The sequence below is a fragment of the Carlito syrichta genome, unplaced genomic scaffold (assembly GCF_000164805.1).
Source record: "Carlito syrichta isolate Samal-C Ts95f unplaced genomic scaffold, Tarsius_syrichta-2.0.1 Scaffold303646, whole genome shotgun sequence".
NCBI classification, from domain to species: domain Eukaryota; kingdom Metazoa; phylum Chordata; class Mammalia; order Primates; family Tarsiidae; genus Carlito; species Carlito syrichta.
Window position 1 is genome coordinate 1,122,633 of NW_007247742.1, and position 16,867 is coordinate 1,139,499.

General features: G+C 56.3%; 2 protein-coding genes across 2 annotated transcripts in view; both read right to left on the reverse strand.

The window, feature by feature from the left end:
* Positions 1-2,133, reverse strand: part of LOC110595714 (obscurin-like protein 1) — a 4,377-nt gene extending 2,244 nt beyond the window's left edge. The window contains exons 1-3 of the mRNA XM_021712803.1: positions 2,118-2,133; positions 1,341-1,667; positions 416-528 (exon numbers count right to left, since the gene is read on the reverse strand). Of these exons, the coding sequence (XP_021568478.1) occupies positions 416-528; positions 1,341-1,667; positions 2,118-2,133 (456 nt within the window). The remainder of the gene's footprint in view (positions 1-415; positions 529-1,340; positions 1,668-2,117) is intronic.
* Positions 2,053-16,861, reverse strand: LOC103261278 (obscurin like 1). Its single transcript, XM_021712806.1, has 12 exons — positions 16,594-16,861; positions 14,558-14,827; positions 14,214-14,465; positions 13,779-14,081; positions 13,319-13,615; positions 11,678-11,950; positions 9,792-10,064; positions 8,865-9,137; positions 5,764-6,036; positions 4,402-4,689; positions 3,065-3,334; positions 2,053-2,902 (listed from the first exon to the last, which is right to left on the reverse strand). The coding sequence occupies exons 1-12, from the start codon at positions 16,796-16,798 to the stop codon at positions 2,607-2,609; spliced, it is 3,273 nt and encodes a 1,090-aa protein (XP_021568481.1). The 5' UTR covers positions 16,799-16,861; the 3' UTR covers positions 2,053-2,606.
* Positions 16,862-16,867: the final 6 nt, after the last annotated feature.

A 16,867-nucleotide genomic window follows, 5' to 3' on the forward strand; every position in this document is an offset into this window, starting at 1 on the left:
CTCTGTTGAGGCCGAGCGGTCTCGAGGCGCGTTTACGTGTCCCGTGTTCCCAGGCCCGGGGCCGCGCCAGGAGCCTTTGAGAAGGTGTCACCCTTCGGGGATGTTAGGGCCACGAGGGGACACCATGGGCGCGGGAAGCATGGACTCTGGAATTAGGCAAACCTCGACCTAATACGGGCTCTACCCCTTTGGTCTGCCTTGGGCAGGTAAGCTCGCCCCACTGAGCTGTTTCCTCACAGGTAACACGGTGATAACAAGACTTACCTCCTAGGGTAGTTGTAAGGATTAAAGGACTAAATGTAACTTAACTCTTAGCACAGTGCCAAGCGCTTCCTCTCAATGAGTATTCGTCATTTGTTTGGATATTATTATTGTTGTGATGCTGAAGAGGGCTGGGCTGGGGCTGGGCTCTGACCTTCTCCCAGGTAACATCAGCCAAGGTCTGGGAAAGCTCGCATTCGAACGTAGCTGTGTCGCCCTCAGTCACCTCAAGGTCCTGTGGTCCCTGCACAATGGTCACTGGGACCTCTGGGAGTGGGAAAGGGAGGACAGTGCACAGGGAACAGGAATAAGAACGCAATGAGGACTCAGCTTGTAGGAACAGGAGGGCACACTTGGATATAAGGAATCAGTGGAAGCCACTAGTGAGTGGGGGTGTGCTGAGACAAGCGGTTCAAGAAGGATGCTGGTCAATGGGGACACAGCAGGGCCAGAGGGTCAGTGGCCAGCTGGGAGTTACACTTTAAGGTGGTGCCTGGGAAACATGTTGGGGGCTTGAGAGGAGTGGAGAACTAGGGCAGAGATGCCAGCAGAGTCAAGATAGGCGGGCATGGTCAGTGGGACCGTGTCTGGCTGGACAGTAGGACACACTGGTTAGCGGGGGACACAGTGGGTTCATAGAAGCAAAGGGGGGCCCTAGAGCGGGTGTAGTCAGTATGCAACACGCGGGGCTGGAAGTACAAATGGGGGACACTCAAGCAGAGTTGCTAGTGGAGTCACCCTTAGACAGGAAGGAGACTGGAGGAACTGATCACAGGGGCCACACTCAGGCAGGCAGAGGGGCACGCAGGGTGTGGTCAGTGGGGTCGCAGCGTGGTCAGTGGAGCCATGTGCAGGCGGGCAGACAACAGTGACATGCTGGCGTAGACATACTCACAGTGGCATGGTCAGTGGTTGGCAGAGCCTGGGGCAGTCGGGGCCACACTCAGGCAGGGCACTCACTGGAGCCACACAGGGCCAAAGGGTAGGGGAGTCACACTCTGCCAGGGAGGTCAATGAGGGCTACCCTGGGACAGGCATGGTCAGTGGGGGCCACACGGACAGCAAGTCAGTAGTCACACCCGGGAATGTGAGCAGGGCCACACGGGTCAGCAGGCAGGCCGTGGTCCCGGAGGCCGCACCTGTCACAGTGAGTCTGGCTGCACAGCGCAGGGAGTCCGCCGTGAAGGAGATGCAGCCTGAGTCGGCCAAGCCCAAGCCACTAAGTTCCAGACGGTGAGTGTGGCTGTCTGCATGAATGTGGCACTTGGGCCCCGGCTGCAGCCGGACTCCACCCCGGGCCCACTCCCCGGTCACACCTTCCTGAGACAGCTCCAGCTGGAAGGTGGCACTGCCCCCCTCACTGACAGTCACATCCTCCAGAGCCCGCAGCACCCGCAGCTGCCTCGCTGGTGGGGAAGATGGGGAGAGAGGATGAGGCCTCCAGCTCCAGGCAGGGGTTGCAGGGTCTCCTCCATCCCTGACCCCGCCTTCACCACCCAGCACCCAGCCCAAGGCCCTGACAAAAGAAGCTCAGAGCCAGGGTGCAGGAGGAAGGGAGCACAGCCGGCCAGACTTGGTGGGGGAGGGCACAGGAAGGGGGCGAGGTGTGGTGAGGGGCTTGAGGAGTCTGAGTGAGGTGTGCTGTGATACATGGAAGGAGCACGCACATTGGAGTCAGACACACCAGGATTGGAACCTAGCTCTGTCTATCATATAGTCTATGTGCTGTGTGATCACTGGCAAACTGCTTGACCTCTCTGGGCCCTAGCTGCCCCACTTGTAGAGGGTGAATAACATTGAGACGTGGTTTATTGTGATACTGACATGAATGAAATACACTGAAAGAGAATACATACCACCAGTGACATCCATTCACCAAGCTCTGTGTGGGCATTTTTCAGGTTATCTCAGTAAATGTTCCCAAAGACCCTTGAGGTAGGGATTAGCTACGTTTATAAGAAGACTTGGCTCAGAGAGGTAATTTGCATGGGGTCACACAGGAAACAGAGGGCTCCAGCCTGGCGTGGGAGGTGTGGAGTGCTATTTGCCAGACATCCCTGCTTTTTAAATGGGCACATGACTGAGGATAAATGCAGCAAGTCTTTCTGGAGTGTAAGGTTTATGTTTATAGCAAAGCCAACTTGGGAATAGGAAATGGAATGCAAAATCCACGTGGGCATCTAAGGTAAGTAGAAAACATTAGAAAAAGAAAAGTTTTGCTTTGGGCAGGCTGCTGCAGGTCCTGCCCCTGGACTGCCACGGCCAGGGCTGACTTTCCTCGCGGTGAGGGGCACTTTGGTGGGGCCTGAGGGGGGAAAGGCTGTGCGGTGGGGGGGGGCAATGCATTAGGAGTGGACGGGGCACTCACGCCTCACGCTGAGCCTGGCCAGGGTGCGATCGTGGTGGCTCTCACAGCCGTAAGTGCCCTGGTCAGCCAGTATGACACCATGGATAAAGAGGCGGTGGATGTGGCCATCCTGGGCCATAGACAGGCGAGAGTCATGGGGCAGGGGCTCCCCACCACGCATCCAGCGCACGGCCCCTGCTGCACCCACACGACCTGTCTCCACCTCGAGGCACACGTCCTGTCCTTCCTCTGCCCGCACATCCTGCAGTCGCCGCAGAAACAGCAGCTCTGTCTCTGGAGGGAAAGGGAGGAGGCCATGGAGCCTGGTAGGATCGGAGGCTGGCCGGTGCTCCAACCCAGTGCTCCGTCCCTAGGCAGAAGGGCAAGGCTGCTGGGGCCCGGGGCTGGGAGGATGGTTACAGGGAGCTGAGCATCTCATCCTCATCAGGACCAAACCTCGAACGTGGAGCCGGGCACTTGTGGTCACGCCCCCTGCCTGTGCAGTCACGGTCCCCGCGTCCCCCAGCTGGCAGCCTCGCAAGGTCAGGATGCGGCTTGACCCATGCTGGGTTATCTCCAGCTGGGGCCCTGGAGTGACGACGGCCCCATTACGCAGCCAGGTGACATCAGCATCTGGTGGGGAGACTTCACACCGGAAGGTGGCATCATCGCCCTCATGGACAGTGAGTGGTGTCAGCTCTGAGACCAGTTTGACCGGCGGCGGCTCTGGGGACGGGGTCAGGCAGTGAGCTGAGCTGGGTCTCTCCCCCTCTCTCCTTTTCAGCCCCTCCTGAGGGTACAGACCCTTGGCGTCCAGTCATTTAACGCGCCTTTTTGTGAGGGCCTACTGTGTGTCAGCCATGGGATTAAGATGCCAACTCCAACCATTACTTTTAGCCAACTCCTCTCAATCCTAGCCTGGTATCCCACCACTGTGACTACCTGGTAATAATACAGCATTCACCATGGACTCTACTTACAGCATTTACTTCTCAGAACAGGCCTAGAAGATAAGCACTAGCCTCTCCTTTCAGAGCCAGGGCTAAGAAAGGTTAAGCAACTCGGTTAATGGCACACAGCTACTGGGGCACAGAATCCAGGTTGGAACGTGGGTGTGTCAACTCCAGGGCACCTTTAACCACTGACTTTGCCCCCATAGATGAGGGTTTCTGGAAGAGGGAGCCCTAAGTCCTCCTCCAAGTGATGGTCACACATGCACTGGCTGGAGTCGGAGGCAGCAGAGTGGGGGTGGCCGGATGAAGGGGCCCTAGAATGGTGGTGGATGGTTCTTGGGGTGCCAGGGCCCACAGGGTGGGAGGGGTGCACTGTTACCTTCCACGCTGACGAGGAAGATGCGGCTGTCCTGGGGCACGTCGCACAGGTATTCCCCTGCGTCCCCGCTCCGGGCCCCCCGCACCCGCAGCACCTGCCTGGCCCCGGCCTGCTCCAGCTGCACCCGCCCCTGGCTCGCCAGTCGCTCCCCGTCCTTGTACCAGCGCACAGGGCCCCTCGGCCCGGAGAGGCGCACCACCAGCTCTAGGTCCCCGCCTGGGGTGCTTCGAACCCTCGTCTGGGCTGCCTCGGGGGCCACCACCCTCACGGGGGGCTCTGTGGGGTCAGAGCTGGGGGTCACTGAGAGGGAGAGGCTCAGGGCTTCGAGGAGGGAAGGGGGCGGCAAGACAGGGAGAGGTAATGAGAGACAAGACAAGGCGTGGACAGGGCGGGCTCGAAAAGCAGGGAAACCTGTGAGTTTGGGGTGTCACTCTCAGACATTCTTCTTAGGCGACACTTACCAGCCACCTGGACGGTGAAGCTGAGGCTCGGACCACCTGGGGCTGTCCCAGACTGGCAAGTGTAGATGCCTGCATGGGCTGGGCCCGCAGCCGGGATGCGGAGGACGCGGCGGGGGCCCTCGGCGTGGAGTTCCAGGCCCTCGCCCTCCTGCACGGGCCTCCCATTGTGGCTCCAGAACACAGGGGCGCCAGCCCTGGACAGTTCACAGCTCAGCACCACTGGCTCCTCGGGGGCCACACAGAGCGGGCCAGGGGCTGCCTCTGGGGCGAGGAACTGCACTGGGGGCTCTGGACGAAGAGAGGAGGGTGTAAGCCCGCGTTTGGCCCCGCCTCCCCGCCCGGGGCTGGCCCGGAGCTGGCCCGGAGCACCCACCAGCCAGGCTGACGTTGAAGGTGACCGCCTCATCATGGGTCTCACACACATACTCCCCGGCGTCCTCGGGCTGGGCGTGGGGCAGGGTCAGGGTACGGGCGGGCCCCTCGGCCCCCAGCTGCAGGGAGTCTGAGGCCTCCACCTCCAGCCCGTCCTTGTACCAGCGCACCTGGGACCCAGCCGGGGCCACCTCACAGCGCAGCTCCACGCGCCCAGGAGCCCTGAACTGCAGATCCAGAGAGCGGGCTGCCGGGTGCACGATCCTCTCTGGCGGGGCTGGTGGGTGGTGGAGAGAGGGGCACAAGGGCTTGGCCAGCAGGCCTCCCTGCCACACCCACCAGAGTCTCAGCACTCTCCCCTGGCAGCACAGCTCTTGGGAACGGTGCCAGCTGCAATCCACAGGTTCCTGCTGTATGCCAGACACTGGGCTCAGCACCCTGCAGCTCTTTCCTCCTTACTCCTATCACCTCAAGGAGCTGCACCGACGAGGACCTGAGGCCTAGTTAGGGAAGACTGCTTTGCCCAAGTTCGCACAGACAGAAAGAGGCAAATCAAGCCTCCCACCCAGATCTACCACATCCCATGCCCCACCCGCCCCCACTTCCCATCCTCTTTCCCTGCTCTGCCTCCGACGTACATATCGCCACCTGACAAACCATCTCTTTTACTTATTTCTTGTCTGCCCGCCCTCAGTAGAGTGAAAGCTCTGTCAAGGCAGGAGGTTTTGTCTTATTGGTTCACTACTGTAACCCCAGCATCTAGAACAGTGCTTAGCACATAGTATTTGCTCAGTAAGTACTGACCAAATAAATGAATGGCCCTAATTGCTGGGCTCCCTCCCACCTCTGGTCACAGTCCTGATCTGATCTGGGCAAGCAGGACTCTCTGATGGCTGAGAAGGAGGAGGCTGGAGGAGGAGGAGTAGGGATAGTTGGGAGTCTGTTCCTCATCCCCCCTGCCTTTCTCGGGGTGGCCCAGGGATTGCCCACCTGTGACAGTGACGGTGAAGAAGGCCGAGTCATCTCCGGCGTCACACACAAACTCGCCCCCGTCCTCAGGCTGGGCAGCGGGTAGCACTAAGCGGCAGCGAGGCCCCTCCCTCTCCAGCACCAGAGCCTCGCTCTCCTCCACCTCCAGCCCATCCTTGTACCAGCGTACAGGGGCATCCTCCCGAGAGAGCTCACACATCAGCGCCACACACTCCAAGGTCACAGCGATCAAGGTCACTTCGTCCCGGGGGTATATGATCCGCACTGGGGGCTCTGCAGAGTGGAAGTGATCACAGGCTGTCACAAACTCACGGCCAGCCTCCTTGGAACCACTTGGCAGCAGGAAGGCTCTGTCACCCACACGACAATAAGAGGAGCAAGTATAAAAATAAGTGGTAACAGGCCCACAATCGGTTCTCTGAAATCCCTAGGGCCAGAAGTGTTACAGAATCCAAGATGCTTTGGATTCCAGAAATGATGCCCTTGACCCTCACTGGAGCACCCCCACAATCAACCACATTACCATTTCTGTGGTGTGACATATATTACATTCTCCCTAAGCAGGATATATTAAAAAATATATATTCATATCTTATAGCTATAAAGATATCACTATGGTCCCCTAAGCAGGACACTTAAAGAGTAGAAATACTTTCACAGCATTCAGGCTCAGGTTTTACTGAAATGACTTTGAATACTAAAGTTACAAAAAGGCTTTTGATTTTGAGGGATTTTTGAATTTCAAAGTAAGGGATAAGGGACAGTGGGTCTGAAACAGCAAACACTTATATATATCACTTCCTATGGGTCCAGGAACAGTTCTAAGAGCTCTACACATTTAACCTCCACAGCAATCCTAGGAGCTAGGTATTGTTTTATCCCCATTTTCCAGATGAGGAAACCGGGGCACAGAGTGACTAAGCAACGTCCTTCAGGTCGTTGGCCATACTGCTTCAGGGCAGGAGGCAGAAATGCCATCTGATAATGGGAAGCTCAGACTCTGCAGGCAGTGGTAGGAATTCCATGCCAGCACTTGCAGGAACTCAGCAATGGTCTCTCTGCATCTGGTGCCTGAGAGTTGCCAACACCTGAGAGTTCCCCAGGGAGGCTAAATACTGATTCTGGAAGCTTATCTCCAAGAGATGGCTACTTCTCCACAGAAAGGGAGCCAAGTCAACACTGGAGGTGACCAGTGCATGGGGTCCAAGCCTGTCCAGAGTCCCATGCCCCAATGCTCCCAGGGCGTCTTAAGTCTTCAGGAGACTTTAGTGCTCCTATAGTGAGTGGCCCCCTTGTGGCTGGGCCGAGGAACTGCTGGATTTTAGAGGGGTGCACATGGGCAGACCCACAGGCATATACTCAGCCATCGCCTCCATGGAGACTCCTATCCCGAGCCCACACAACCCACCTCCCCAGTGAACTTTCTCTGGGGGTGTGGAGGATGCAGGCCGGTTCTGTGGGGTCCACTAAGGCTGGGCGAATGCAGAGTGTGACTGCCCAAGGAGTGGGGAAGGTGACGGGGGTGGAGGGGTGAGGACAGAGTGCTGTGGTGGGGCTGGGCTATCTGCACAGCCCTGGAACCCCAGCTTGGCATCAGACTTGATTCGCTCTGGCCTAGAACATAGGTGGTGTGGTGTGAACTTCCCTACAAAGAGTCTGGTGTTTTGTGGGGAGGCCAAGTGTGGGCTGGAATTTGTGTAGCTTATGGCCATTATGTCTGGCCAGGGTTGGGGGCAGGAGGCTGCAGGTGACTTGCTGCAGGACGCAACATGTGCTGGAGCCCTCTTTAACGTTGTGGGCCTGTGTGCTCCTAGACTGCTCTGTCTAGGATGCAGGGAGTGGGGAGCCCCTAAGCACTCAGCCTGAGCGGGGCATGACAGGGCAGTGCAAGGGAGAGGATGGTAAGACTGTGCCAGCAGTCAGCTGGATGCTCCAGCGCAGCCATCAGAGTTCTGTGCCAATCAGAGCTGCCTAGCCCTATGACCCGTGCCACCAACACATACACACTGGGATTGATGCTGTGAGCTACCGCCCCGAAGTCTCTGGCACTGAACCACCACACGTCCGCCGTCATCCTGAGCTTTTCCCGCCTTGAACAGTCTCCTCACCTCCTGTCCACAGTCCACTCTCACTTAGCTCCAGTTTGTCCAGGATGGCAGCCCCTAGCCTCAGGTTCCTAGGGTGGCCCTCAAGAACCCAGGCTCTGATCCAAGACCCTCTGATGTGCCTGGCTTTCCTGCCTGGCTGTGTGCTCTGGGAGGGAAGCGACTGTGTGCTGTTGTTTGTGTGCTATCTCCTGTGTGTGGGATGGCAACTTTCTTCCAGGCCTGCCCTGACCCTCCTGCTCTGCCCTCCCTCAGTCCTCACAGCACTTAGCACTTAGCACCAGGTGTAGGTACATTTATTTGTGTATTTATTGGTTTAACACAGGGGTCGCAAACTCAAATGCCCGCAGGGGCCGGGTCAGTTAGGTCATTGGCTGAAGCGGTCTGAGGAGAGGCAAAGAGGAATGGCAGGAAGGGAGGGACAGAGGAATGTGGGCCCCGTATTACAGGGGCAGCCGCTACTCAGTGCCAGCTGTTCGTCGCCATGGGGGGAAGCGGGACCAGAGCCGCCGGGTCTTCGGCTTTTTCAAGAGGACGCATAACTCCGGATTGTTATTTGAACTGTCCTGACTTTGGTAAGACTCTGCAGGCCAAACAAAGCACATCTGTAGGCTGCACGGGCCCCAGGGCTGCCCATTTGCGACCCCTGGTTAACAGCTGCCCCACCCGACACCCCCAGCTAGACTGGCAGGTCCCTGAGAACAGGGACATGCCTGCAGTACTCCCCCATTACTCCCAACACCTGGCCAGTACCTGCACCAGAGAAAGCGCTCAGCAAAGAGCTGGGAAAACAGACCCAGTCCCGACCACGGGCGCCAGGGAGAGGCCATGTCCTCAGATGGGGCCCTGGATCCTTCTGGGCAAGGGCCCTGGCACACGCACCCGCAGCCCACACCTCCCTCCTCCCCAGTGTGCTAGCTAGGGGATATGTAACCAGCTCCTCCAAGGCTCAGGGCTGTCCTCTGGTGATCCCAGGGAGCTAGGGTGGGTCCATACCTGTGACAGTCACCGTGAAGGAGGCCGATTCATCATCAATTTCACACAAGTACTCGCCGGAGTCCTCAAGCTGGACGGCAGGCAGCACCAGGCGGCGGACAGTGTCCTCCTTCTGCAGGAGCAGCGCTGGGCTCTCCACCACCTCTTCACCATCCTTAGTCCAGCGCACCTCGGCCCAGGGCCGGCACAGCTCGCAGGTCAGCACCACGCGCTCCAGGCGCACGGCTGCCACGTACACCTTGCCGCTGGGGTACACGATCCACGAGGAGACGTCTGGAAGACGGGGACAGCCGCTGCTGGGCATGAGGCTGGGGCTGGAGTCCCCTGCTGCCCTCCCTGATGTGGGCCTGTTCTCTACTCTTGAAAGGCAGGCCATGTGTTGAAGAGGGACAGCAGTTCCGATAGCTACTCACACCTAGAGACACACGGTCTCCTGAATACAGCTGTCACCGAAGCTAAATCAGGCTTTATGCTGTGTAGAGACTGCATGGGGGGACAGTGGTATCAGCCTTGGCCTTAGAAACACCCCCACATTCTCTGGGTTGGGACATGGATGGTACGAAGGGTGGAACTGGGGAGAAGAGGGTTGGGCCCCTAGAGGGAGCTGGGGGTCTCCTGCAGGCCTCTGATATCTTTTGGCCCCTCTAGTGCCTGTGATCACCTACCCTGCAATAGACCTGCCATCCCCAAAGACAGCCCTTGGCAGGGGTCTTCAGGAGAACAGAGAAGGCAGGGTTTCCCTGGTTACACGAGTAGCCAAGACTAACGTGCTTATGACAAGGCAATTTTCCGAGTGTGATAAGACCATAGGTCGAGGAAGAGGAGAGGAGGTCCTGTCAGGCAGGGAGTGGGTAGCAGGGGCTGGGAACAGCGACCCAGGAGTGAAAGTGCAACAGCTGCTCCAGCGGGGCCCGCCAGGTGTCCCACCTGTAATGGTGACGGTGAAGTAAGCACGCTCGTCTCCGGCGACGCACTGAAACTCGCCCCCATCGGGGGGCTGGGCTGCAGGCAGCACCAGGCGGCGATGATGCCCGTCATTCTCCAGCACCAGGAAGTCACTCTCCTCTACTTCCTGCCCATCCTTGTACCAGCACACAGGGGCAGCCTCTCGGTCCACTTCACAGGTCAGCATGACACACTCAGAGGTTATGGCATGCACGAACACGTGCTCCTGGGGGTCCACGATGTGCACTGGGGGATCTGGGTGGGAAGCAGAGATGGCATCGCACAGACACCCCACACACAGAGACAGGCGTCTAAACTGCTGCATGGCCAGGAGCCACTGCCTCTGCATAGCAGGACACTGGGAGAGGGTGAGGTCATGTTGTGTATAAGGGGCTCAGGGGCAACAACATGGGATATTGAGGGTATGGCAGGTGATCTTGTGGCATCTGAATGCTCCATGGGCCCCCAGAGGATCGGAGATGGCTGGGTGGGGACACAGAGGCACAGAGATTCACACAGTGGCAACCACTGTTTGTCAGGTCTGAAGGAAGTCACTTCCACAAACCACATAAGGGCCATGCTTGTTGCTTCTATTACAAGGATAGACAGAGAAGGATCTAACAAGTGGCAACAGTGTGACAGCTGCTCCCTATGAGTGGTGAGCTCCCTGTCACTGTGTGCATGCGAGCAGGGGCCACAGGACCTCCCAGCCATGGTGCTGGAAACAGGACGTCCACTTACAATGAGCTGAGCGGGACTAGGCTTCCCAAGCTGCCCTCCCAGATAGTCAGCATTTGTTAGAAGAGGATCCTCAGGCTCCAGCCTGGATATTCTGGCTCTGGATCCTCCAAGGAGCTGGGCATATGCATTTATAACAAGCTTCCAAGGAGGTTCCAAAGTAGCCAGACCATGAGCAGCCTTGTGAGAACCATAGGGTCACTGCACTGTATGCTTCTGTTGGACTCTGACCATCTGGGGCAGCGGGAGAAGCATAGTCCTGGATGTGACTCCAAGCTATGGTGTTTTCTGGCTGTGTGACAATGAGCAGGGAGGTCACACACAACCTCTTAGAGCCCCAATCTCTTTATCTTTGGAGATATATTGCCCCGTTCTAGTTATGAAGATTAAATGAAAGAGTGTATACTGAAAGTACTTAATATATGGTACTTGACTCTGTTGGTGCTCAATAAATGTTAGCTTGCATTTCTCTTCCTCTTAATTGCATTTAGGTCCCCCACCCAACCCAGAGGGTATGTGGACAGCAAGTGTGCTAGAGGGCGTTGGCCCATGAGAGGGTTAACAAGCAAGTGCAGGCCAGGTGTAGTGGCGTGTGCCTGGGTCCCAGCTACTCAGGAGGCTTAGGTGGGAGGATCGCTTAAGCCCAGGAGTTTGCAGCCAGCCTGCACAATACAGTAAGACTGTCCCCTCATCACAAAAGGAAAAAAAAGGGCCAGGCGAGGTGGCTCAAGTCTGTAATCCCAGCACTTTGGAAGGCAGAGCTGAGAGGACTGCCTGAGCTCAGGGATTCGAGACCAGCCTGAGCAACATGGCAAGACCTCATCTCTACAATAAATCAAAAAATTAGCCAGGTGTGGTGGTGTCCGTCTGTAGTTCCAGTTACCTGGAAGGCTGAGGTGCAAGGAGTGCCTGAGCCCAGCAGGGTGAGGCTGCGATGGCTGTGAGCGTGCCACTGCACTCCAGCTTGGGTGAAAGAGTGAGACTCCAACTCGAAAAAAAAAGAAGCAAGTGCAGAGCGATCTTAAACATGTCCTTTCTGTGAGGGTACCTCCCACCCCAAACAGACAGAGCTTGTGTGGCTCCTAGAATCAGCCTCAGCTGCAGAAGCCCAGGCTGGCACATTTCCTGACCTTGGACGGTGACACTGAAGAAGGCCGAGACCCCTTCTGTTCTGCACTCAAATTCGCCGCTGTCCCGGATTTCAGCCTCAGGCAGTATCAAACGGTGTTTGTGTCCGTCTACTTTCACCACCAGCGACTCGTTTTCCTCTACCTTCTGCCCATCCTTGTACCAGGTTGCCGGGAAGTCCACCCGTGAGAGCTCACAGGTCAGCACCACCCGCTCTGAGGTCGTGAAGGTCAGTGACACCTTGGCCTGGGGACTCAGGATGTGCACCGGGCTCTCTGTGTGGGGAGACATATGCATAAGCACCTCTCTGTGGGTGTGCTCAGGGTAAGGGTGGATTCACCAGGGAGGACAACTGCTACCAACACATTTGTGGGGCCTTTAAAAATAGCTTGGGTTGTAATCCCAGCACTTTGGGAGGCCGAGGCGAGTGGACTACCTAAGCCTGCCGTGGGTTCAAGATCAGCCCGGGCAACGTGGCGAGACAACGTCTCTACAATAAATAAAAAATTAGCTGGGGGTGATAGTATGCACTTATAGTTCCAGCTACTTGGCAGGCTAAGGTGGAAGGATCGCCAGCACCCAGCAGGTCAACGCTGGGGTAGCCGTAAGTGTGCCACTGCACTCCAGCCTGGTTGACAGAGTGAGACTTCAACTAAAAAAAAATAATAATAACTTGGGCTTACACTCTAACCCTTAAGTGCAGTGGTTTTGTTGTGCATAAGAATTTCTAGGGAGCCTGCTAAAAACACAGAATTCTTAGACCCTCAAGCATGCAGGAGCCAGGGAAACTGTATCACACACCAGCCCTCCAGGTGACTTTGATGTCAGCAATTCTGAACCACATTTTGGAAATGATGCTCTGGAGGCTGGTTATTTCCCACCTTGCCCTCTGCCGGCAACACTGGCAGGGAGTCACCTCAGGGCTTCGTGCTTGGCCACCAACACGTTCCTTGACTGCTCTTACAAGCTTCAGCAATGGCAAGGTAACAAATGCTAGTGATTTCCTTGAACTTTCAGCCCTCTATCTCAGCTGTCATTCTCAGGAATGCCTCACTCCCTCTCCCCCTTTTCAACAGGTCACATGATATGATCTGGAGCCAGACTGCCTGGGTTCATAACCCAGCACCATCACTCATTAGCTTTGTGGCTTTGGGCAAGTCACTTCACCTCTTTGTGCCTCAGTTTCCCCATCTATAAAATGGGGATGCCAAAAGAACCTATCTTATAGGGCTGTTAAAAGGACTGTGTTGACCTTTGTAAAATGAACAGGACTGACACGTAGGGAGTTGCTATGACAGTGTTTGCAATTAGACAACAGGGCAGGAGGTAGTCAGGAACTAGCATCCAGGGTCTGTGCCTCTTAAATGAGAGGACAAATGTGACAGAATTCTGTAAAACACAAAGCATTCCACGGAATTGGGATATGATGCTGACTGATGTAAAGAGGGGTGCCCTCTACATTGCAAGTAGATTGAAATTGGCCCTCTGGACCTCTGAGCCCTCCATCTGAGCCCATCATGGATGCTCCTTACTTTCCCAGCCTGGATGTAAGACATGGGAACCGCATCTGCTTTGTTTTGTCAACAGGATGGACTTCTGTGTCTTGATCCTATCTGCCTACTCAGGTCCCCACAGGTACTAACCTTGGATGGTGAGGGCGGCTGAGTCCTGCACCCCAGGGCAGCTGAAGCCGACCAGGGCCCCGCTGTCCTGGTGCTTGACACTTTGCAGGATGAGTCTGTGCTGCAGGCCTTTCTGCTCCATATAGTACCGCAGGGCCCCAGGTCCTACTTGGCCCTCCGGCTTGTTGCTCTTGAGTTCCTCCCCATTGAGAAACCAGGTGCCCTGGATGATGGTGGAGAGATCGAGGGAAAACACGGCATCTTCCCCATCATATACCTGAACATCCTCCAGGCCTGCCACCAGGCGAGCTGTGGGCACTGAAGTGAGGACAGAGTGCAGCCATCAGAACCAGAGAGGGTGACAGAGGGCAGATAGAAGGCCTATGAGAGGACAGACACTGAGAGCCGGGGAAGGGAGAAGTGATGGGAAGGCACGACTTGGGGTGTGGCCGCTGATGTGCAGTGGGCAGGACGGACTCACCGAGGTGAGCAGAGCCTTGGAACACAACGTGGGGACTGCGGCCATGTTCGCTGACCGTGCACACACGGAAGCGGTAGTCACCCTCAGAGGGCACACAGTCCCCCGGCACCTCTACAGCTCCAGCCTTCTCAATGCTAAAGCACTGGATCCAGTCTTCAGAGCCTACTTCCTGCCGCTCCAGCCGGTAGATGAATGGGGTCTCAGGAGCTGGCTCGGGAGGCTTCCAGGTCAGCAGGACTGTGTTCTTGTGGCCCTTGAACATCTCTGCCAACACGGGGGGCCCCGGGGGACTGTGCTTGACGCCTGAGACAGAGGCAAGGATATGTTCCACCCTCAGTTCAGCCCTTCCACCCTAAATCCACTTCACCAACCCAGCTCTGGCATCTGGTCACCCTCCCGTCCTGGCCTTCTTGTCTAGAGGCCTCCCGCCCTCACATTTGACTCTGAGCAGAGTGGTGGTGCGGGAGTTGCCCAGGCTAAAGGTAACCTCGCCAGCGTCTTCTCGGGTGACCCCTGGAAGGACCAGGGCATGCATGTGGCCAGAGCTGCTCTGGCAGGTGGCTGGCAGCTCCTCCCCATCGCGGCTCCAGCGCCCCTTGACTCCAGCCTCTTGCGTCTCCACCAGCAGCACCGCATTCTCTCCCTCCAGGACGTCAAGCTTCCGGGGCAGCCGCTTCAGGATGGGCCCTGGGATGCAGATGGGAATCCATCAACCTTGGAATCAGAGCTCCCATCTGCCTCAGCCTCAGCTGCAGCCTCCTCCCCACTGGCCAGCCGACCTTTGACCGTCACGTTGGCTACGGTGCGCACCCGGCCCCGCATCTCGCACAGGTAGACGCCGTCGTCATCTGCCTTTAGTCTGTGGATGATGAGGCGCCTTACGGTGCCCTCTTCGATCTGTTCGTACTTGCGGCAAGGCAGCAGCCGCTGGTCCTCCCGGAACCAGGCCGTGGGGATGCGGGAGTTGGGTACTTTACACTCCAGCACAGCAATCCCATGCTCCCGGCCCTCCACGTCCTGCAGGGGCCTCGTGAACCGGAGGCGGGGCTCTGCAGAGAGAGGAGAGGCGAGAGCAGGTTCTGTAGAGGGGCCAGACCAGGAGGACTCCTAAGTGCACATTAGCTCATGCTGTGTGCTCTTTTCCTAGAGCCAGCAGGTACTGTGGAACCACAGAAAAACCTCCAAAAGAAAAATCAGATGGCCTAAAATCTCATCTGGCCCTGACACTAGCCACATCACCTTAAGCAAGTCTATTTGAATGCATCTGGACCTCAGGTTTTTCTTGGAAAACGAGGAAAGGGGCTGAGCATGGTGGTCACGCCTGAAGTCCCAGCTACTCAGGAGGCTGAGGCTGAAGGATCACCTGAGCTCAGGAGGTCAAGGCTGTGGTGAGCCAGATCGTGTGCACTGCACTCCAGCCTAGGCAACAGAGTGAGACTCCCGACTCCAAAACAAAACAAAACAAAATATATACAAAGAGAGGGAAGGTGTTGGACCAGATCAGTGATTTCCAAACTGTTCCCTGGGGTCCTTCACCTATTCCCCAAGGGTCTAAGTTATCTTTAAAGTATTTTAACCTTTTTGAAAACTGTATTTCAAATAAGAGAAAAAACACCATGTTGGAAATGGCCAGAGGGTTCTCTCGGGTTGCAGGAGAAGCAGGTTTTTTATGCAGCTCTGGGAAGCTCCTCCTTCCTGCTGGGCTATTCTTTCCTGATGGAGTTCTGGGTCAGCACTGGCCTGGCGAGTCTGTGCACATCATACTGTAGCAGTGAGGCCACTATTGCAGCCCAGGTGCCACATGCTTGACTGCATGCCAGACAGGACTGAGAATTTGCCAACTCTTTTTCCTCCAAGGGAAAAGAATTGGGCAGTGAGTAGTGAAGGTGTAATCCCTTGAGTTGTGATGAAATTCTATTATGGAGAATGTTAACTTCCAGTGTATGGGGTGTGTTTTTTTCCCCCTTTGGATTTCTGTTTATGAGTAACATAAGCATTTATTAGATATTGTTGATGATTCAACTTTGATTTATTGTACAGATGAGGTCTCGCCAAGTTGCCCAGGCAGGTCTTGAACCCACGGGCTCAGGCAATCAATCCACTTACCTCAGCCTCCTAAAGGTACCGGATTACAGGCTGAGCCACCGAGCCCGGCTGATTCAACTTTGAAATATAAACTTTCTTCTTTTTTCAAACTTGGGGAGCAGTTTAATTTTTTTTTTAAAGTCAAAACTGCCCTCCCTCCCTCCCTTCCTGGTGAGTCCTAAGTTATTTCTCAACGTGATGTTTGCTGCCAGGCCTTCCCCACAGGGTTTAGAGACTAGACTGTTATGAAGGCAGCTCCTGTCTAAGATGTGTTTATTCAGTAAAGCAGCACCCTTGTTCTCCTGATTAGCTTTATAATGACATGTTAAAAATGTGGGTGTAGCAATTTACACCCATAAAATACTAACTTACCTGTCTCATTTATTGGGACTCCAGTTGTGAATTCAGTTGGGAAAGGAGGGGTAAAACAACAAAACTACTGGAGGAGAAGCGTTCTAGGGCCCTCAGGTTTGTACATCAGCCCCTTGTGGTTTCCCTCCGCCTGCCTCAGAGTCACTTGGGGAGTTTAATCAAATTCTTGGGTACCCTGGAGACCCGCGAAATCCGAAACCCTGGGGGTGGGAGGCGGCCGGAAACTGCATTTGAATACTCGGCGGGCCCCCCTGCCCCCCAGTCTTCAGGGCAGAACCGAGCTCCGATGGGGGCCGGACTCAGAAGGCCTGGAGGGCACTGGAGGCCCCTCCCCAGCCCGGGCGGGCGCGCCCCGTACCTTTGACGTGCAGCTGCACGGCGCTGAGCGTCTGGCCCGCCGAGTTGCGCGCGGCGCAGACGTAGAGCCCGCGGTCCTTGGCCTGGCAGTAGAGCACCTTGAGCACGAAGCCGCCGTCGCGGTCGCGGTACATGAGGCGGCGGCGGTCGGGGAGCAGCGGGCGGCCCTCCCAGTGCCACTCGATCTCGGGCTCCGGCTTGCCCATCACGTAGCAGCGGAACTTGGCGTGCTTGCCCTCGTTCACCCAGAAGGTCTTGGGCGCGCACTTGAGCGG